The sequence below is a fragment of the Ipomoea triloba genome, chromosome 4, assembly GCF_003576645.1.
Source record: "Ipomoea triloba cultivar NCNSP0323 chromosome 4, ASM357664v1".
NCBI classification, from domain to species: domain Eukaryota; kingdom Viridiplantae; phylum Streptophyta; class Magnoliopsida; order Solanales; family Convolvulaceae; genus Ipomoea; species Ipomoea triloba.
Window position 1 is genome coordinate 35,422,028 of NC_044919.1, and position 22,136 is coordinate 35,444,163.

The window sequence follows — 22,136 nt, forward strand, 5'->3', positions numbered from 1 at the left end:
GGGGGGGGGGGGGGGGGGGGGGGGGGGGGGCAATTCTTCTGAATCCTACATCTGAGAGCTTTGAGTGTACTCAATTTAATAATAATATAATCCTTCTGCAGTGCAGATCTTCCAATGAGTTTTGAAAACCGTGTTGCAGCAGTAGACATAGCAACACAGTTTCAGGAGCGCAGTGGTGAAGTTCTTAAAATGGTGGATGAAGAAACAGATTTTGCTAAAACACAGGTACCATTTGTAAAAAAAATAAAAAAGAAGAAAGATTCAGATGATTTAGATGACTATTCTACTACAGTGCTTGCATTATTTGGTGCTTTGAACATAGTCTTGAAATAATGAAGTTCTTAAAATGGTGGATGAAGAAGCTTATAATGCAAAAACACATGTTTGTCAAAAAGAAAAATCTAGATGATTTAGACAACTATTCTACTACAGTGCTTGCATTTTTGGGCAATTGGAAAATAGTCTTCAGAAAAATTGGTTAGAACTAGAAAATGGTGAGGCTCATATTTTATTTGGAAGGTAAGCATGTGCTGACATAATTTAGAAATGGATCAGGTTCATTACCTGTAGATTAGGATATAGATTTGTTCAAAGATGACAGTAATCATTTGTCTATCTGAAATCCATAGGCATCATGTCTAATTTGTTATTTGTAGAAGGATAATTAGCCAGCCATGAGATGAAGATATTAAATTAATCATCTCACCTTCAAAATCCATTAAACATTGAAGTTCTGTCCTAAATCAGCACGCTTGAAGACCTTATAAGTGCTATATTGATTACATTAGTTAACAATGCAAAATTTTGTCCTCTATTTAGTCCATAATAACATATATGAGGTTCCTCTATACGAAATAATTCCTAGTTAACAAGATACTTCAATTAACTTAATTGACAATATTGTTCCTCGTAAAAATTGCAACAATTTCTCATTGCATGTTATATTTCCACACGCTAACTTCTGTATAACAACTATGTCTGACTTCATTCTCTGAAGATAATTTTGGCTAGGGAGTATCTAAAGGATGTTACAATTAGTCGAGAGCAGCTAAAATACTTGGTTATGGAAGCTGTCCGTGGTGGTTGCCAGGTACTTGCCAAAAACCTCTACTAGTTTTTCATTAGGAATGCTCCTGACTGGTATTTGATTGAGACTTTCCATGTCATAATTATAAGCTGTCTTATGTATGAGTTATTAAGATAATAAGATTCTTTAACATTTTTTCACACATAAGATGATAAATTGTATCAAGTTGAATAAATAAATGTATTCCAAACTACAAAAGAATAGCTTAATGGCATTGATCTCATGTTGTTTTGCCAAAAACTATGATAACTTACCAAAGATGACTGATCACATTGTTCATTTGGTAAGGCTGTAGCTTAAAACAAGATAAGAGAAGCATCCAGAACCATCTCAAATAAAATTTTCACATTTATTTCATGGAAGAAATTGCTATATGTTGCTACTAAAGTTCTCTACAATATGCCTGTGTGTCTTAATCCTAATGCAATTGACTGACATCCATTTTGGAATTACAGGGGCATAGAGCTGAACTGTATGCTGCTCGTGTTGCCAAATGCTTAGCTGCTCTTGAAGGCCGTGAGAAAGCCAATGTTGATGACCTGAAGAAAGCTGTAAGCTGTGTTATACTTTGTATTTTCTGAGTTATTCATGTTTGAACTGTTTGAGTGATAAGCAGTATGTCATGACACTTCTACTTCTTACATCCATTCCAGTGTTTTTTTAATTACTGAAATTGGTGGTACAGTTTAGGCAGTAGTCTCTACCCTATTACTAGTATCAAGAATTAAAATTGTATCAAAGTTCATATCCACACTGAAAAAATCAAATTTTACCATTAATTTCGGGTGGTGTAATGTCTATATGCAATTTAAATTTTACCAATAATTTTCCTAAAAAATAATTTCATTCACGCTTGTTCTTGAACTCCAAACCTATCAATATTTTACGTAAAACTGTAGTTGGAGTAGTATTTTCTTGACATATATCTGGCTCCCTAGAATACGTGGAACCATCATATATCTAAAAGGAGAAGCCTTTTTGGGTTGTAAAATTTCTGATCTAAACCTAAGTCACTCATTTATGTTCTTTACCATTTAGGAAAGCTGAAAAGTTCTATTTTGCTGCCATCAATGATAAAAACCATTTCAAGTCAGATTCTTCGGTGTATCTCACATCATGGTACCACTCTCAGTTGCCCTGTACATTTATCTAATGCAGGTAGAATTGGTCATCCTTCCACGCTCAATTATTAGTGAAAACCCACCTGACCAGCAAAACCAACAGCCACCTCCACCTCCCCCTCCTCAAAATCAGGATTCTTCAGAAGAGCAGAATGAAGAGGAAGATCAAGAGGTTTGTTAAAAGGGCAATATATACTTATGTTTTATCTGCTTAAAAAGAATTATACAAATAGGAAGCTATTATACAAACACCCTAAGAGGAAGAGTATTTCTTGACTTCCATGTGATAAAGAATTCTCCATCTTTAACCAGGAGGACAAAGATGAGGAAAATGAGCAGCAACAGGAACAGATACCTGAAGAGTTTATCTTTGATGCAGAAGGTGGTTTGGTGGATGAGAAGCTTCTCTTCTTTGCACAACAAGCACAGAGGCGCAAAGGAAAAGCTGGCCGAGCCAAGAATGTTATTTTCTCTGAAGATAGAGGTCGATATATTAAGCCAATGCTTCCTAAGGTTAACTAAGTTCTGTTTCTTTTCTATTAGTTGCATAACATGTTCTTCCTTTTGTGGAAAATTCACGAATGTAGTTTAATTGGTTCTGGTAAAAATCTTCATCATTATCTAAGTAAGTCATGTTTGATTTAGTTCTCTTGACTGCTTTGCTTCTTCTTGAAAATAAAAACAAAAGAAAAGAAAAAAAAATCTTTCAAAAGAAAAAAGAGTGTCTCCATTTCATCTATTCTAACAAAGTTACTTGATGTCATCCAGGGTCCAGTCAAGAGATTAGCTGTTGATGCAACTTTAAGAGCAGCTGCACCATATCAGAAATTACGCAGAGAGAAGGACATTCAAAAAACTAGAAAAGTTTTTGTAGAGAAAACTGACATGAGAGCCAAAAGAATGGCACGCAAAGCGGGAGCCTTGGTAGATCTCATTACTCTCTCTCTCTCTCTCTCTCTCTCTGCATAACCTGCCTCATTTTTAATGCCTTTAGTTTCGAGCTTTCTTCTTACTATTTGTATTAACCCTATTTGATATAACAGAGTAGGCAACAAATTTCTTGTGTTAGAACTAGCAGCTTTCAAACCATGAAAGAATGCAAGAAATTGTCAAAAGAAAAGATATTTGAACCTTGCAATTGGATTTTGATTATTTGACATTTACACATTTGAAATCCACTAAACTTAAGCTGAAAACTGTAATTACAAAATGTAACCTAGTGTTATAAACCACAACCTTTTTTAATTAGAGGTGGTTTTCGTTGGAAGTAGGTAGTCTATTTTGTTGGTATGGAATCTTAATGTTATCTGCCTTGCATAATAAATTGTAGTTATACCAGATAATATTGTGATAAAAATTAAAAATTTCTAGAGCTCTTTAGCTCAGTGTTTGTTGCTTTTCACATAAATTTCTTTATTGCAGGTGATATTTTTAGTTGATGCTAGTGGAAGTATGGCATTAAATAGGATGCAGAATGCCAAGGGAGCAGCATTGAAACTACTTGCAGAAAGTTATACAAGTAGAGATCAGGTCAGTTTGGAGTCACAAAAAAGCTTTACATATTACTCCATATTGCGGTGAGATGATATATGATGTTATGAAAATGTCTACAGGTTTGCATTATTCCTTTCCGTGGAGATGCTGCAGAAGTTCTGTTGCCTCCTTCAAGGTCAATCTCAATGGCAAGAAAGCGTCTTGAGAGACTTCCCTGTGGTGGGGGTTCTCCGCTTGCTCATGGACTAACTACGGTAGGTGAATTAGATTGGTATATGTAAATGTTGCTTGCCGTACAGTTCTTTGTATAATTTATAGTGGTTGCATATAAGGAATTTCTTTTCAAAATTTAATTAAACTTCATTCTTTGAAATTTTTTCATTAGCAACTTTTGCTTTCTCACTTGATAAATTGCAGAAAATAGTATTTAGCTTTTCAAGCATATTACTTCTTATACTAACCACCATATAGCTTGGGGTATGTTACAGTATAGTCGTCTCATAGTTCAAGTGTAATCCTGTTCAGGCAGTTAGAGTTGGGATGAACGCAGAGAAGAGTGGTGATGTTGGACGCATAATGATCGTTGCAATTACTGATGGTAGAGCAAACATATCACTAAAAAGATCTACTGATCCTGAAGCAGCAGCCTCGTCTGATGCACCCAGACCTTCTGCTCAAGAGCTGAAGGTATACGCTGATACTAAAATTAATTGTTCATTTTGTCATGATGGCTGCTAAATTTTAAATGAGTCTAAGCTACTTGTGCACTTGGGTCATGATTTTTAAATAATTAAGATGCACTCAAGCATTATTGAGTTTCACTCTGTAAATATTGCGTGCAGGATGAGATTCTTGAGGTAGCTGGTAAAATATACAAAGCGGGAATGTCCCTCCTTGTTATTGATACCGAGAACAAGTTTGTGTCCACTGGCTTTGCAAAAGAAATTGCGAAAATTGCTCAAGGTTTGTTCACTGATGGTAGCTTTCCTTATAAAGGTTCACTTTTAGGAAGCACTTTGTGACCATTCTCCTTTTAAAACTTTTATTTTTCAGGGAAGTATTATTATTTGCCAAATGCTTCAGATGCTGTTATCTCTGCAACAACAAAGGATGCATTGGCTGCTCTAAAGAGCTCCTAAACCTTAAACTACTTTTTTCTCTGGACTAGGCCGACCAGGTAATGAACAAGTGATGAGACTATTGAATCTCTAATCCAATTTCCCCAACATTGCACCATAGTCTTGACAACAATGCATTGAAAACTATTGAGTGAACTAATGTTTAATCTCTTGAAACATAATATAGTTTCGTCCCAAGTTTCACCAAAAACACATCTAAAGATTTGTAGTAATGATATAAAAATCTTAAGGTCTTTATTCTTATATGACTAAATATTAAAAAGCTTCTCAAGTATAAAATAAGACAAAAAGAAATTTGATAAATTTAATAATTTGTCTTCTACTCAAATTTTAAGCATCTTAACATTTGAAATACGTTTCTTCTAAAAAATTGCAAACCTACAAATTACATTTTCAATCACTTCAAGTGGACCCTTACATGCCCAAAATACAACACTTTGGTCATCAAATTATATAATGAGTCGCAGGTGAATTCCAATCAAATGTTTTATTAAATTTGAACTCAATAATTTCACTATAATGATCTTGAGTACGTTTTTAGAAAATATAATAAACAAGGAAAAATCCAACTCTATGCATACCATTTTGAAAGAGACTTCAACTTATCATCTATAAACTGAAAATAAGTATACCTCCAAGATTTCACAACAAACAAAGGTCCCCAGATACCACACCATCCCACAACAAATCCTACAGCCATGCTAATATAAAACCACTTAGCCTCAGAATCATCTCCTCTGTCTTCTTCTTCATCAGGAGTATCCTCATCATTGCTACATTTAAGGAGAGGAGGCCCACAGAGATTGTTACCAACATAACAAGATGCATTGAAATTTTGAAGCTGAGTACTAGTAGGGATCTTCCCAGACAGATTGTTATAAGACAAATTCAAGTAACTCAGAAAGTTCAGATTTGAGAGGCGGTAAGGAATTTCTCCAGAAAGATGATTTCTTGATAGATCAATGGATTCTAATTGTTCCATGTTTCCTATTTCCGTTGGAATCTTTCCTGTCAACTTATTTCCTGATAGATTCAAGGATCTTAATTCCACTAAAGTGGTTAGTTCCACAGGTATTTCCCCCGAAAAATTGTTGTTGGAAAGATCAAAACTTGCAAACAACACCAATATTATGTTTAAGTACTGGTACTCTTGCCCTTTTGTTGTCACAATAGCACTTTCTCCATATGATTTTACATCTTCAAGATTGATTTCTCTAATAAGGGCGGTCTTAGTTTGCTCAACCATTGAAGTGAGATTGCTAATACACTTTGGGATTGTACCAATGAAGTTGTTATTAGCAAGGTCTACTATCCGAAGAGATGTGAGATGGCAGAAATCTGGAGGCAATTCACCATGGAAATTATTTGAACGAAGCCTTAGAACTTCTAAACTAGAAAGTGAACTCCCAAGCCAACTTGCAATATTCCCTTCTAACTCATTTTCACCCAAGTCAAGTTTCCATAAACTGGTGCAATTTTGTATAGAAGGAGGTATATTGCCAAAAAGTTTGTTACTGTCCAAGTCAAGAAATGACAATGACTCTAGAAGCCCAATAGATTTAGGAATTCTTCCACTTAAACTATTCTCTGCCATGTCTAAGACTCTCAATTCTGGCCAATTACTTCCACTTAAACAATCAGGAATTTGTCCTGATAAACCATTTCTTCTGAGGTGAAGACTTTTCATCATACTTGATTCATTTTGAGGAGGACATAAGAAACGAATGACTTCTCCAGAGAAGAAATTGTTTGACAAGTCCAAATAAGTTATGTCAAATGAGATTTGAGGCAATGGCCCACTGAATTGGTTATGGGATAGATCAATGACAGAAATTTCAGAGGAAAAGTTCCAAAACCAAGTTGGAATTTCATCTTTGATCCCAGCATTAGATATATCAACTTCAGAAATCTCTTTTAGTGATTGCAACCAAACTGGAAATTGAGGACCCAAGTGCCAATTTCCCAGTCCAAGCTGGCTTATATTAAGGTGGAAAGGAGGCAACCAATCTGGACTCACTTTCAATGTTAATCTATTGCCAGATGCAAGGAAAAACACTAATTCTTTGAGATTAACAAAGTGATTTTCGGTCACAAGACCTTCCAATACATTATTGGAAATATCCAAATATTGCAGCATAGGAAACATATTCCCCAGACCCTTGGGTATGGTTCCATTTATCTTATTACCTCCCAGGCTTAAACCAATCAATGATGAAAATTTTAATGAGCTATCAAACATTGGACCCGAAAACTGATTATCTTGCAGAAACAAATGCTCTAAACCATAAAAAACACATTCAGACAGACTTTGGAACAACTCAGATATTAACCCAGAAAACTTGTTTCCCAACAGATAAAGAAACTCTAACTTGCAAAGTTTTCCTATTTGTTTAGGTACTTCTCCACTAAGCATGCTATTATCAGAGACGTCAAAGTAAGACAAAGAAGTCAAGTTGGAAATGGAATTCAAAACGGTGCCCTGAAATTGGTTGCAGCAAAGATTAAGATGACTCAGCTCAGTGCATTCATAAATCCAACTTGGTATACTGGAACTGAAATCATTTTCAGAAAGATCAAGATATCTCAGCCTTTCCATTCTCCCTACGCTAGTAGGAACTGCCCCTGAAAACTGGTTACCACTTAGAACAAGGTTTTGTAATTTGTTACCCCCAAATATCATCGGTAATGAACCGCTGATATGATTATACGAGATGTCAAGGTTTTCAAGGGATGAAAAGTTCCAAGGACCAGGAAGGGGACCAAGAAACTTATTATAGCTCAGGTCAAGAGAAACAAGGGTGTTGAGACTGAAAATCCATTTAGGAACAAAATAATTGAATTTGTTAGAAGAAAGATCTAGGACTAAAAGGGAGGAATAGTTGTTGTGGTGAAGTGAAGAAGATATGTTAGCAAGATTACAACCAGATAAAAGAAGGTGGTGTAAAGAAGGAAGTGCAGAAGTGACCTCTACCCAGTTGAGAGCTTTGCTTAGATCCACAGAGCTCAAGTCCAGTTGCTGGAGATTGGAAAGACTTGATAACCATTCAAGGCTATCAACTTTGAGACCCCAAATTCGTATTCTCAACGTGTGTAATCTTGTAAGATTACCAAGCTGATGGGGAATGATTCCTTGGAATCCAGCTTCGGATAGATCGAGGTATTCCAGGTTTAGTAGAGATCCTAGGAAGCCCGGGATGGGAATTCCTTCAAAATCATTTCCGCTAAGGTCAAGGTGACTTAGCTGTTTCAATTCAAGCAAACAGGGACTAAGTTCACCGCCTGAACTGAGATTGGCGAGGTGGAGCGCAGTGACACGGCCAGTTACGTTGTTGCACACAACTCCACCCCATTTTGTACAACAATCGTCCCCGTCAACCCAAGACGAAAGCCAACTCCCTGGATCATTTATAATTAAACCCTTCTTGAAGCACAGCAAGGCCTGCTATTCATCTTTTCTGCAAATGGGATTTGGGTTTCCGCAACTAAAGCCAAACTTATTTATCATAAGAACAAAGATGAAGAAGGAAGAAAGAGTGATAGGCAGCAGCCAGGGATTCATGACAAAAGCCATTTATGATTTATGGTTTGGAAATTGGAAATATAGTTTAGCTTGCTGGTTTAGCATGCAATTCCAATTCCATATATGATAGATCATTGTTAGAATAGTATAATGCCTTTTTATTCCCATGTTGGCAGTCTGAAGTCTGAACGAGTACATTTTTCTTGAAAATGTTTTTAGTGTGAAGGAGACTATTTTAGAGGTTGACTTTAAGTCTCTTTATATATATATATATATAATAGAATTCAGTTCCAGTGCAGTTGTGCAATAGTTTTAGGTGCATAATTTTCTTCTTAAGGTGCGTAATGCTCCTTCATAAGATGAGTGATTTGTATGTTTATGGCGCGTGAGTGTTGAAACTTAAGGTGAGTGAATCTAAAGCTTAAGGTGCGTGGTGCATGATATGTATGCTTAAGGAGCGTGAGTTTTTAAAACTTAAGGTGCGTCATTTTAAAATCTTAGGTGCGTGGTTTGTGTTTTTAAAGTGCTTTATTTGTGTGCTTAAGGTGTGTGATTTGTGTACTTAAGAGTGCCCCATTGTCCTCTTTCTTTGTGTTGTTTTGAGAATTGTGCCGTAAAAGTTGTTAGTTTAGCAGCCCCACATGTTTTAAATTTTGTTGGTTTTTTTTGCAAAAGAAGAAGGAAGAAGAAAAAAAAGGAAAAAAATAAAAGCTGAAATCTTTATATAAAAAAAGGTATTTTCTCCCTTTCTCTCTCCAATGGGACCCACAAAAAACATGTTATTGCGGAGAACAAACCACTATAAACCATGCTCCACATTAACAAAAAATTATATTTAAATTTTTAATCTGACAAAAATCACAAGTGTAGTTGCTCTTAGACCATTCGCACCATGAGCTACACCATAAACTTAAAATTTTTTAAGTTTATTTATCTAAACTTCACATATTATAACCCTAAAACAAAGTTATAATTATTTGACATATATGATATATTAAAACTTTCTTGAGATTTAAAAGGTGAAAATTATTCTCACGTTTTGTGCCATCTTAACTTAGGAAAGTTTGGGTCGATGAGAATCTAATCCATGAGATCAAAAAAATAAATCTCGCCTGCATAGACAACGCAATTGGTCACAAGGATGGAAAAAAAAAATCATACTTTTTTGAATACTAATTTAAATAAAATGATATTATTTTGAACCGTCACTGTGGACTCGTTGTCCCGGTCCACTTTATAATGTGCGCGTACTGTCACTGCCAACCTCATCCTGAGGGCAAGGATTAGGCAACTGAATAGTCAAAACAACTTATTGCTGATGGATTCAAAGTAATTGACTTTTGCAATGTGAAAATATTTATTAGAAATGCAAAATAACAAAACAAAAAAAAGTCTCTATTATGTATCTCTTCATTTCAATCTCTCGTCCTACTATAAAATTTGCAATAATATCTCCAATTCCTTTCCAATCATCATCTAGTCGTCGCTGCAAACTTTACATTTGCCAAATGCTTCAGATGTTGTTATCTCTGCAACAACAAAGGATGCATTGGCTGCTCTAAATAGCTCCTAAACCTTAAAACTACTTTTTTCTCTGGACTAGGCCGACCGGTAATGAACAAGTGATGAGACTATTGAATCTCTAATCCAATTTCCTCAACATTGCACCATAGTCTTGACAACAATGCATTGAAAACTATTGAGTGAACTAATGTTTAATCTATTGAAACATAATATAGTTTCGTCCCACGGTTCACCAAAAACACATCTAAAGATTTATAGTAACGAATTAAAATCTTAGGATCTTTATTCTTATATGACTAAATATTAAAAAGCTTCTCAGGTATAAAATAAGACAAAAAGAAATTTGATAAATTTAATAATTTGTCTTCACAAATTTTAAGCATCATAACATTCGAATATGAAATATGTTTTTTCTAGAAAATTGCAAACTTACAAATTACATTTTCAATCACTTCAAGTGGATCCTTACATGCCCAACCCAAATTACAACACGTTGGTCATCAAATTATATAATGAGTCGCAGGTGAATTCCAATCAAATGTTTATTAAATTGGAACTCAATAAGTTCACTATAATGATCTTGAAAGAGACTTCAACTTATCATCTATAAACTGAAAATAAGTATACCTCCAAGATTTCACAACAAACAAAGGTCCCAAGATGCCACACCATCCCACAACAAATCCTATAGCCATGCTAATATAAAGCCACTTAGCCTCAGAATCATCTCCTCTGTCTTCTTCTTCTTCTTCTACATTATCATTGCTACATTCAATGAGAGGATGCCCACAGAGATTGTTACCAACATAGCAAGATGGATTGAAGCTTTGAAGCTGAGTACCAGTAGGAATCTTTCCAGACAGATTGTTATACGACAAATTCAAGTAACTCAGAAAGTTTAGATTTGAAAGACTGTAGGGGATTTCTCCAGAAAGATGATTTCTTGATAAATCAAGGGATTCTAATTGTTTCATATCTCCTATTTTCTCGGGAATCTTTCCCGTCAACTTATTTCCCGATAAGTTCAAGGATCTTAATTCCACTAAAGTGGTCAGTTCCACGGGTATTTCCCCCAAAAAATTGTTGTCGGAAAGATCAAAACTTGCAAACAACACCAATATTGTGGTAAAATATTGGTACTCTTGCCCTTTTGTTGTCACTGTAGCACTTTCTCCATCAAATATTACTGTTCCCCTATCTATGCCTGCAATGTCAATATCATTCTGCTCAACCATTGAAGTGAAATTGTTAAGGCACTTAGGGATTATACCAGTGAAGCTGTTATTAGCAAGGTCCAATATTTGAAGAAATGTAAGATGACAGAAATCTGGAGGCAATTCACCATAGAACCTATTTGAACGAAGCCTTAGAGCTACCAAACTAGAAAGTGAACTCCCAAGCCAGCTTGCAATATTCCCTTCTAACTCATTTTCACCCAAGTCAAGTTTCATTAAACTGGTGCAATTTTGTAAAGATGAAGGTACATTGCCAAAAAGTTTGTTACCGTTCAAGTCCAAAGATGACAATATATTTAGGAGCCCAATAGATTCGGGGATTCTTCCACTTAAACTATTCTCTGCCAAGTCTAATACTTCCAATACCGGCCAATTACCCAAACAATCGGGAATTTGTCCTGATAAAGCATTTCTTCTAAGGTGAAGCTTATTAAGCTTGATCGATTCATTTTGAGGATGACAAAAGAAACGAACGACGTTCCCTGAGAAGAAATTGTTTGACAAGTCCAAGTTAGTTAGGGCAAATGTGTTTTGAGGCAATTGACCATAGAATTGGTTGTGAGACAAATTGAGGACAGAAAGTTGAGAGGATAAGTTCCAAAGCCAAGTTGGAACTTCATCTTTGATTCCAGCATTAGATATATCCACCTCAGAAATAATCTCTTTTAGTGACTTCAACCAAACTGGGAATTGAGGACCCAAGTGCCAACTTCCCAACCCAAGCTTGCTAAGTTTTAAGGGAGGCAACCAATTTGGACTCACTTTCAATGTTAATCTATTCCCAGATGCATAGAAACACCATAATTCTTTGAGATTAACAAAGTGATTTTCTGTCACAACACCTTCTAATCTATTATTAGAAATATCCAGAAAATCGAGCATCGGAAACATGTTCCCCAGACCTTGAGGGAGAGTTCCATTTATCTTATTACCACTCAGGTCCAAAGTACCAAGTGATGGGAATTTTAATGTTGAAGAACCATCAAACGTTAATGGACCAGAAAACTGATTATTGTACAGAAGCAAATCCACTAAACCATCAAAAACACATTCTTCAGACATACTTTGGAACAACTCAGAAATTAATCCAGAAAACTTGTTTGCTGACAGAGAAAGCGAGACTAGCTTGCAGAGTTTCCCCATCTGTTTTGGTACTTCTCCACTAAGCATTTTGTTATTTGAGACACTGAAGAAAGCCAAAGAAGTCAAGCTGGAAATGGAATTTGAAATGGTTCCCTGAAACCGGTTATAACCAAGATCAAGATAACTCAGCTCAGTGGATTCATAAATCCAACTGGGTATACTAGACCTGAAATCATTTTCACTAAGATCAAGATATCTCAGCCTTTTCATTTTCCCCACACTAACATCAACTGGCCCTGAAAACCGGTTACCTTGAACATCAAGAGTTTGTAATTCATTACACCTAAATATCCACTGTGGCAAGCTAGAATTGAACATGTTAAGAGTAGTGCGGAATATTTTGAGCTTAGGCAAGTTCCCCAGACTGGGCAATGAACCGCCGAGATCATTCAATGAGATGTCAAGTGTTTCAAGAGATGAAAAGTTCCAAGGGCCAGTCTCGGGGAGGGGACCAAGAAAATTACTGTCACTCAGGTCAAGAGAAACAAGGCTGTGGAGATTGAAAATCCATTTAGGAACTAAAGAAGTGAAGCTATTTTGAGAAAGATGGAGGAACAAAAGGGAGGAATAGTTGTTGTGATGATGAAGTGAAGAAGATATGGTAGAAAGACTACAACCAGAGAAAAGAAGGTGATGTAAAGACGGAAGTTTAGAAGTCACCTCTACCCAGTTGAGAGCTTTGCTTAGATTCACAGAGCTCAAGTCCAGTTGTTGGAGATTGGAAAGACTTGATAACCATTCAAGGCTATCAACTTTGAGACCAGGCCCGCGAATAGTCAACGTGTGTAAAGCTGTGAGATTACCAAGCTGATGGGGAATGATTCCTTGGAATCCAGCTTCGGATAGATCGAGGTATTCCAGGTTTAGTAGAGATCCTAGGAAGCCCGGGATGGGAATTCCTTCAAAATCATTTCCACTAAGGTTGAGGTGGCTTAGTTTTTTCAGTTCCAGCAAACAGGGGCTTAGTTCACCCCCAAAAGCTGAACTGCCATTCCCTGGAATGGGATTGGAGAGGTGGAGAGCAGTGACATGGCCAGTTACATTGTTGCACAAAACTCCAGCCCATTTAGTGCAACAATCATAGTCTCCATTATCAACCCAAGACCAAAGGAGATTGGATGGATCCTTTAAACCCTTCTTGAAGCACAGCAAGGCCTGCTTTTCATCTTTTCTGCAAATCGGATTTGGGTTTCCGAGACAAAACCCAAACTCATTATTTATCATAAAAACAAGGATGAAGAAGAAGGAAGAAAGAGTAATAGGCAGCAGACAGGGATTCATGATAGAAGCCATTTATGATTTATGGTTTGGAAATTGGAAATATAGTTTAGCTTGCTGGTTTAGCATGCAATTCCAATTCCATATATGATAGATCATTGTTAGAATAATGCCTTTTTATTCCCGTGACAAAAATCATACTAATTTAAATAAAATGATATCGGCTCTGTTTGGTAAATGGCCGTTGGCTGTTTGGGTTATAAGGTATGATTTGTTGATAACATTAGCTGATTGTAGAAAGTTGTTTGATAAATTAACTGTTAGTTGTTTGATATAATTTCTTTTCTCAAAAAGCTAATTGAAAAGACTGCTTTGAGTAGCCTTTTGAATTTTAGCATTTTGGAGTTACAACAAGCTTATTAACCAAACAACTAATAGTGGTCAAATAAGTCAAAATTGGCTGATAGGCTAATTATTTACCAAACAGTGCCGATATTATTTTGAACTGTCACTGTGGACTCGGTCCACGTTATAATTTGCGCGTACTGTCACTGCCAACCTCTAGCTAGGAGTTATGACTCCTCAGTTACCTCATCCTGAGGGCAATGATTAGGCAGCTGAAAAGTCAAAACAACTTATTGCAGATGGATTCAAAGTAATTGACTTTTGCAATGTGAAAATATTTATTAGAAATGCAAAATAACAAAAAAAAAATAGTCTCTATTATGTATGTCTTCATTTCAATCTCTGGTCCTACAATGTTGAAACTGTTATAAAATTTGCAATAATATCTCCAATTCCTTTCCAATCATCATCATAGTCCTCGCTGCAAACTTTACATTTGCAAGGTAACATGAAAAATAAAATTATGTTTTAAACTTTTCTGTTTTTTGGTGCCACTGTTGCACAACATGGTACATAAGCATGTTTTGTTTTTGGTAATTCATTGGAAGTTACAAAAATTGAATTTTCAGGACAAGTTATATACAACGGTTAGAGTCTACACTTGTCAAATCTTGACAAATTGGTAATTCAAATTTGTTTCTTTTCAATGGACGAATTCGAAATCAAGCTATAAATATGAAGATTGCTCAAGAGGAAAGCATGAGATCGATACATAAGAGACCTATCAAGCATACTTTCAATAATTTTCTAAGTTCTTCACTTTATGTTGTTTGTAAAGTGAAATGGAGACATATCTGGTTTGCTTTGCTTATCTGGTCCATCATTGTCTTTTTCTGAGCATTGTTGTACATAATGGAAATAATCTTGCTGTCGTTTGGTGTGCATTCTTTAATAGAACATAGAGTCATTCGTGTGGTCCCTAAACCCTAATAATAAAGTAGAAAAATGGTCAAGTTGTTGAATGAAATATTGAGTCAAGACTTGTGGTCCGTAAACCCTAATAATAAAGTAGAAAATTGCTTGCATTGTTCGATGGAATGCTGAGTCAGAGTTGTGGTCCCTAAACCCTAACAATAAAGTAGAAAAGTGATTACATTCTTTAATCGATTTGGAAAATTTGGTAGGGCTATGTCGCTATGCTTACACGCTAGAAGCTTAGACGAAGGAAAATAAAAGAATACAATGAAACAATGCCATGTAATCAACCATGTCAGCGCACAACCGGAAAGAAGGGGTGGAAACCGGCTAGCAGGTGCTAGCAGGTGAATTCAGATGAATTGTCAAATAGCCTGATAGCACTATCGTGTTACATGATGAAGACACTTTTTGGTAATTAGATAAAACAATGTTATGTATGTTGTATATGTGGAAAAATAATTCATAAGACAAGAACACACATTATATTATTCCGATCCATGGAGAATATAATCCTAGCTAATTAATAACTCCATAATCGAAAGTCTGAACTTCTAGGAAAAAGCAAATTAGATTCATCTACAGATAACGGAACAACGTTTTCGTGTTGTTCTTCATGGGACGACGACGACGAAAAACCTGGTTTTATTGCCATCTCCTTAGCCTTCTTCTCCGTTTCATTCCTCAACCCTTCCAAAGCATTCCTAAACTCCGTCAATTCCGTCAATCCCATTCCGTCAATATCTTTAGCCCACCAAAGCATCCCACCCCTTTCCGTCCCTTCCGTCCCTGTTTGGGAAACCATGTTTAATTGGCTCCCCGACGAATTAATGATTTTTTCTCTGACCACCTTTTGTCGGCGGTTTTCCTCAGTCGCCCTCTGAACTTTTCCCACCCTTTCGTCGCAGTATTCCCGGCGGTCTCCGGCTGCGCCACAGTTTTCGTAGCGCTGGATGACTGCCTCGATGCTCGGGTACCCGAAGCCGAAGACCCGACCCGCCGGAGACCGCACGAGGACGGCGACTTCCGCCCCGCACAGCATCGATAGCTCGCTGGCTTTCTTGAAAATTCCGGCCCGGCGTTTCGAGAATGTGACTAATCGGCTACTCTTCTGTTCTATTCTCTTAATCTCTATCTTCCTTTTCCCTTTACTTGCCTTGTTTCTCTGGGACTCCATAGCAGAAATTCAATCAAGAAATCTTAAACTTATCGATTAGCTTTGTGTGGGAGGGGACAATGGTGAAGCTAAGGGGTGTTATATTATATATATAGTTGCAAATCACATCCTTATCGGGATTAGAGACAAGAAAAGAAAAAAAGTGTCAATTTGTTTGAATAATACTAGGTTTTGGTAAATTTCCTAAACTTTCGTTTACTCCTATGATTGACTAGACTACCTGCCAAAAATTAAAGAATCTCTCAAATAGGTTCTCAAGGCAAAGACGGAATTAATTAAGGCAGTAAAAAGTGTACGTCTTAATTAGGGTTCGAATGAATGATGGTTAATAAGGAAATCAATAGCCTTAGCTTTAGGAGGTCAGCGGTCGTTATGTCATGGACTTGAGTCTTGCAAGGTGGATTCAGGTCCATGTTCACAATTTTAGAACTCTATGTTCATAATTGTAGAACTTTATGTTCACAAATTTTGAACTCTATATAAATAAATTTTTAAATTTTGTATTCACAATTACAAAATTCTATGTTCATAATTTCAGAACTCTATACTCATAATTTCATAATTCTATGTTCACAATTTCAGAACTCTATATTCACAATTTCATAATTATATATTTAATAATATAACACAATTTTTGAATTTATATAACCGAATTGTGAATATAGAGTTCAAAAATTGTGAATATTGAGTAATGTAAATTTGTATATTGAGATCTAAAATTGTGAATATAATGTCCTAAAATTGTGAACATAGAGTTTTAAAATTGTGGATATGGGCTTGGGTCCTCGGGTCCATAGCATAATTTGCCGGAGGTCAAATGATGGGCTTAAGCATCAAACTTATTTGCATTTTTTTTTTTGGGTTACACCATGATGTATCCTAATCAGGCCCTAACTGTAGAAAATACTTTAAGCTCATACCATACTTAGACTAATAAGTGGGCCTACCCAATTAAGGGACAAAGTACTGGTCAGATTGATTTTCTATACAAGAAGGGGTTTGAATGTAGTCTCAACGTCTCTTAAAGGATAAGAGTGTACGACCACTCACGCCAACTAAGCTCATCATTATTTATTTGCATTTATTTACTACTTTAAGGTTAAGAATTTGTGAACTCTTTATAAAGTAAAATAAGAAAAAGTAGTTGTATATAGTGGCGGATCCAGAAAAGTTTTTCAGTGGGGGCGAATTCAAACATAAAAGATGTAGTTTAAAAAATAATTACTTAAAAGGAATATAGTCATAAATATTGTTGGATGTACACGAAAAATAAAACACAATAAAACTTTATAAAAATATTAATAACAATATATGAAACATAATTAATTTGATAAAATAATTCAAATAAAAAACACATTATAAATTGAATCACTTAAAAAGAATATAGTCATAAATATTGTTGGATATAGACAAAAAAATAAAACACACTGAATTACATATCTCATTATAACAATATATTAATTTGATAAAATAATTCAAATAAAAAATACATTATAAATTACACAGCTGTTGCATGCAAAAGTCAAACCCTCGCCCTTAGCAATGCAAAAATCCGCGCCAACCATTCCAGCCAACTAGTCTATTGTTTACTTATTTCTATTCTCTTATACTTATATCTAAAAATGTACTATACATACATATATACATACAAGACTTATATAGGGGGTGCGGGTGGGGGATATTATGTAGTTTCATAGTAGGTGCCAATTTTTATTCCTAAATCCTAATCCTAATTCCTACTCATGCTGCTTTTGGAACAAGTATTACTTTTCTTTTAAGAAAACAAAACAATAGTAGAAGCTCCAATTCAAGAATGCTCCCAATAACCGATCCACCAGAGGCAAGATTACAGCCATCTGAAGTTCAATATCTCCTTGAACGAAGCACGAAAAAGTCGAAGCGAGAGAACTGTACTCCCCGCTTATAGTCATACCTTATTTTATTTTGACCCCCTTCTTAGCTTTGAAGCCAATTTATATTGAAGCCTATGGAGGAAAACTTCATATTTTGCGAGATTATTAGACAGCTTGAAATGGAAACATAGAGCATATATAATACAACTCGAGCGTGATAAGCATGATTCTTCCTCTACATACCTCAACACTAGAAGATATATCTATAGAAGCGAGATATCACCTGCTTAAATCCCAACCCTTTTAATTTCCTTCACTTGGGATTCAGGGTTGAGTGCAAATTTTGAATTTAATTGAGCACAATTGCTCCCATTAGCTAACTTTTGCTTACACTCACAACTCAAGAGCATAGAGGGCTAGTGACATGTTAATGAATTATTGATTTCGGGTTTTGTTGCATTCTTGCATCTTGTGTAAAACACTACTCGAGTGACATGCACAAAGAATAATTGTGTCTGTTATAGGGCAATGTATAAATAGTTAAAGAGATTTAATGATTAGACAAGCTATTCAATTGTAGTGAATTCTTTTACGAAATACATATTTTGATCCATGCACTTCCATTCTTGTCTAATCTCATTACAAATTCATCATTTCTTAGTTCGATCTTCTAGTGTTAATTCTTAATTAATACCATAAACCATTTGTTATAAACAAATTAAAATGATTCATCAAATCATATATATATACTCATTTTGAAAATCGTGTGCTTAATATTATCGATGACAATCTTTTTTTTCTCATACAATGAAAGAAAGCAAATCAAACTTGTAAATGTCTAAGTTATTAAGAGGTAATCAATTTTACAAAAAAGATGTTACTTCAAATCATTTAGAACGTGAAGATCAAGAGGAAGAAACTGACAATTATCTATCATGCACTTCCCCTTTATATGTGATTAATCAATTAATAAAACCGATCTCGATTAAAAAGGTCATGAATAGCTTCAACTCACGGCTAATTTATGACATTCCTTTAGGTGAAATTGTAAATTAAACTAGGAAAAGCAATCAAAATAATTGGAAAACATAACAAAATAGAAAACATTTGTTAATTACTCGCATCTAATAAAATCTTGAACCATCAATCTATTATTGCAAGTCAAGAACTCGTTTAAAATGGGCGATACGATACGATACATGCACCATATCGTACATGTAAAGAAACATCAAGACATACTATATTGTTCCTATTGTTCAAAGTATAACTGATAACGAACTCTCATGTAATTAATAAATTAAAGATTCAATAACATTAATCGAAATCTAACTATTTTAGCACCAATATCGGCTATCACCACCAACGATAAGCCCCGTAAGGTTATTAGGATCATAAGATTCCCCTGGTTCAACATCCCACCCAGTAGGTTCGATATCCTCTATTGTTATTATCTTCTTTCTCTCCTCCATTTCTTCTTCTCTGTCATCTATGGCTAAAAGCCCTAATGCGTCCGAGAGCTCACAATCGTCGATTCTAGAATCATCCCAGTCGATTTCGGCGATGTAGAGATCGGGATCGGGCGGCGTTGAAATTTCGAGGAGATTAAGGATGTTGAACTTTTTAGCGTAAAATAAGGTTTTAGAACGGTCGAACGATTCCTGCGCCTCCTTGTCGTCCCACCGCATGATTTTGTCGTACAGGTGGACGTACTTCTTGGCCTGCGCGAATTTATCCCACGTGGCGAACATCCCCGCCGTCGCTTTCAAACAAAACTCCTTCTCCCACGACGGAACCGCCCGCCGCCAAACCGCGCGGCTCTTTTTTCTCGCCGCCGTTTCACGGTACGGCCGAGTCATACCCGACCACCTCGGAGCCGTTATTGGCGATTGAGATTGTCCGTACCCGCCGCCGCTATTTCTTGGCTGTGCTGCGACGTGGCGCCTCGTCATGTCACCTCGGCCTCTTGAAGAACTGAACATTATTATGGGAGCAAGAATCGAAGCAAAAATGTTGTTTGGAAGATTCTTTTTCTCTTCACGAAACTAACACTATTGTTCGGGTATATATACTAATTGTTATATTCCACTCCAGGGAATTCAAATTCTTGGAAAAAATTCGTACGCAATTTGAGAGCCATTGGATTTGGATAGTTTTCACGTACGGTCGGATTGATCCTATAATTAAGAAATATTTTTATATTAATTAAATGTTAGCATTTTATTTATTTTAAATTATATGCATTCCTAAATAAGATATATTATAGGTCTCGTATTAATTATTTGCACTAATACTAATAATACAAATAACGATAATAACGGTAAAGAATCATTCCAGCTTTACTACGAACTTAATCCTTTTCACTCTTTCGACTTCCTTATCCATTCATGCCGGTTTATACTTTCCATTCCATACAGAATCTAGGGGGGGAATTCATATACAGAAACACCATTATACATAATACCTGAATGAACTAAAAATAGAAGAAAAGAAAAGAAAAAAAAAAAGACGAAATTAGGTTTCTTGGAAAGGTAAAAAATCTAAAAGGGGAAAGGAATAAATTAAAACCAAAATAGGAATATCATCTAAAATTAGAATAATATTTCTATCTTAATTAAAATATATATTACTATAAATTATTTACTTATTCTCCAAATCAAGCGTTTACGAATTTTATTTTATAATATACTAGTGTAGCAGCCAACTTGCCCAACAATCCGCTCTTATTAGTACCTGTCAATCTCAACCACTATCTCAAAAGCTACCAACTCGTCCAATAATCCCTTCCAAGCACCTTTAAGTCTTAATCGTAAGTAGATCTAACTGTAGGAGGCACCTTTAAAGCCGTACCATATTCAGAGTAATCTCCGTTCGCACTGGACCGTCCCAATTAAGGAAAAAAGTGTTGACCAGATTGATTTTTCTATACAAGAGGGAAAAATTATAACTTGTAAACATTGCATAACTTCAATTCTTTATTGAGATTATCCATATGGGGTCCTTTAACTATTGCGATTTCTTTGTAATAATAATCGATCCAGCTAGTATAACTAATAATACGTAACAACTAATATTACTTTGGACTTTACCTTATAATCTCTACTGAGCACTTATTATTAATGTGTTGAGTAAGTCCTAACTCCTATAATCATATCCAAACTATTTTCTAGTCAGGTCCTTTAATACATTGATTATAGATTGTGATTTTAGGGGGGTGGGGTGTTTGTTATATACTAAATATTTCGAGATGCTCTTTTTTCTTTAGATGACAAATCGTAACCTTAATCGCAAAAAAGTATCTCACTATATCCCTTATTTTTATTTTATATATTCAATAAAGTATAAGTTGTAGTCATTAAATAATGAAGAAAGTTGAACTTGTTTTTAAGAAGGGCATTTGGTCTAGTGGTATGATTCTCGCTTAGGGTGCGAGGGGTCCCGAGTTCAATTCTCGAAATGCCCCATTTTTTACCTTCTTGTCCCGGGCACAGCTAACACTCTTATTTTAAAAAATGAACCATATTGTCATATTTAGAGATCGATGTCAATCTTAGCTCAAAATTTATTACTAATTTGATATGATCGAAGTTTTGATCTAACATTATCTCATCCTGAAACACTCTTATTTTTTAAAATGAAAAAATTTCTAAGTGGCTGAAAAATTAGTTCAATAAGCTTGAAGGCCTCAAACAAACCATATTGTCATATTTAGATAGTCATTAAATAATGAAGAAAGTTGACCTTAGTATTAAGAAGGGCATTTGGTCTAGTGGTATCATTCTTGCTTAGGGTACGAGAGGTCTCGAGTTCAATTCTCGGAATGCCCCATGAACAAAATAAACTTGATGGCCTCAAACGAGCCAGCCCAGATCACTAATTATTGAGTTCAAACAATTCAAAAAGGGTCGGATCCCACTGAAATGAGGGACTAAATTTGTTTAAATTAACTTTTTAGAGATTAAATTTTTAAATATGAAATAATTCAGGACCAAATTTGTTTAAATTACCTTTTAGAGATTAAATTTTCAAATATGAAATAATTCAGGGACCCTATAGTTTAATACAATTATTGCATTTAACTGTATTAAGATGAGCATTTGGTCTAGTGGTATGATTCTCGCTTAGGGTGCGAGAGGTTTTGAGTTCAAAAATTTATGTAATATATGTTCAAAGAGCAAAGAGTCAATATCGCATCCATTGAAGTTTGAGCCCACTCCCTCCCATGTGGGGACGTACTAGACCACAACAAAATATCACTAATTATAGAGATTAAATTTATGTAATAATCGCATCCATTGAAGTTTGTAC

General features: G+C 35.5%; 5 protein-coding genes and 1 non-coding gene across 6 annotated transcripts in view; 2 read left to right on the plus strand and 4 right to left on the minus strand.

Moving 5' to 3' along the window:
* Nucleotides 1-6,025, plus strand: part of LOC116016286 (magnesium-chelatase subunit ChlD, chloroplastic) — an 8,257-nt gene extending 2,232 nt beyond the window's left edge. The window contains exons 5-16 of the mRNA XM_031256473.1: nt 102-225; nt 998-1,090; nt 1,543-1,638; nt 2,246-2,380; nt 2,521-2,721; nt 2,977-3,132; nt 3,631-3,738; nt 3,822-3,956; nt 4,228-4,389; nt 4,545-4,665; nt 4,756-4,879; nt 5,598-6,025. Coding sequence (XP_031112333.1) covers nt 102-225; nt 998-1,090; nt 1,543-1,638; nt 2,246-2,380; nt 2,521-2,721; nt 2,977-3,132; nt 3,631-3,738; nt 3,822-3,956; nt 4,228-4,389; nt 4,545-4,665; nt 4,756-4,841 — 1,417 coding nt within the window. The 3' untranslated portion in view covers nt 4,842-4,879; nt 5,598-6,025. The remainder of the gene's footprint in view (nt 1-101; nt 226-997; nt 1,091-1,542; nt 1,639-2,245; nt 2,381-2,520; nt 2,722-2,976; nt 3,133-3,630; nt 3,739-3,821; nt 3,957-4,227; nt 4,390-4,544; nt 4,666-4,755; nt 4,880-5,597) is intronic.
* On the minus strand, nt 5,413-9,171 carry LOC116016220 (receptor-like protein EIX1). Its single transcript, XM_031256378.1, has 2 exons — nt 9,159-9,171; nt 5,413-8,237 (listed from the first exon to the last, which is right to left on the minus strand). The coding sequence occupies exons 1-2, from the start codon at nt 9,169-9,171 to the stop codon at nt 5,413-5,415; spliced, it is 2,838 nt and encodes a 945-aa protein (XP_031112238.1).
* A 1,127-nt stretch (nt 9,172-10,298) lies between these two features.
* Nucleotides 10,299-13,556, minus strand: LOC116016222 (receptor-like protein EIX1). Its single transcript, XM_031256380.1, has one exon. It carries the CDS (start codon nt 13,554-13,556, stop codon nt 10,455-10,457), a length of 3,102 nt encoding a protein of 1,033 aa, XP_031112240.1. The 3' UTR covers nt 10,299-10,454.
* Nucleotides 13,557-15,219: 1,663 nt separating this feature from the next.
* On the minus strand, nt 15,220-16,010 carry LOC116017862 (agamous-like MADS-box protein AGL61). The gene has a single exon (XM_031258512.1). The coding sequence runs from the start codon at nt 15,976-15,978 to the stop codon at nt 15,325-15,327; it is 654 nt and encodes a 217-aa protein (XP_031114372.1). The 5' UTR covers nt 15,979-16,010; the 3' UTR covers nt 15,220-15,324.
* Nucleotides 16,011-19,165: 3,155 nt separating this feature from the next.
* On the minus strand, nt 19,166-19,780 carry LOC116016223. Its single transcript, XM_031256382.1, has one exon. The coding sequence runs from the start codon at nt 19,778-19,780 to the stop codon at nt 19,166-19,168; it is 615 nt and encodes a 204-aa protein (XP_031112242.1).
* Nucleotides 19,781-21,219: 1,439 nt separating this feature from the next.
* TRNAP-AGG lies at nt 21,220-21,291 on the plus strand. The gene has a single exon. It is a non-coding gene; the product is annotated as a tRNA-Pro (tRNA).
* Nucleotides 21,292-22,136: the final 845 nt, after the last annotated feature.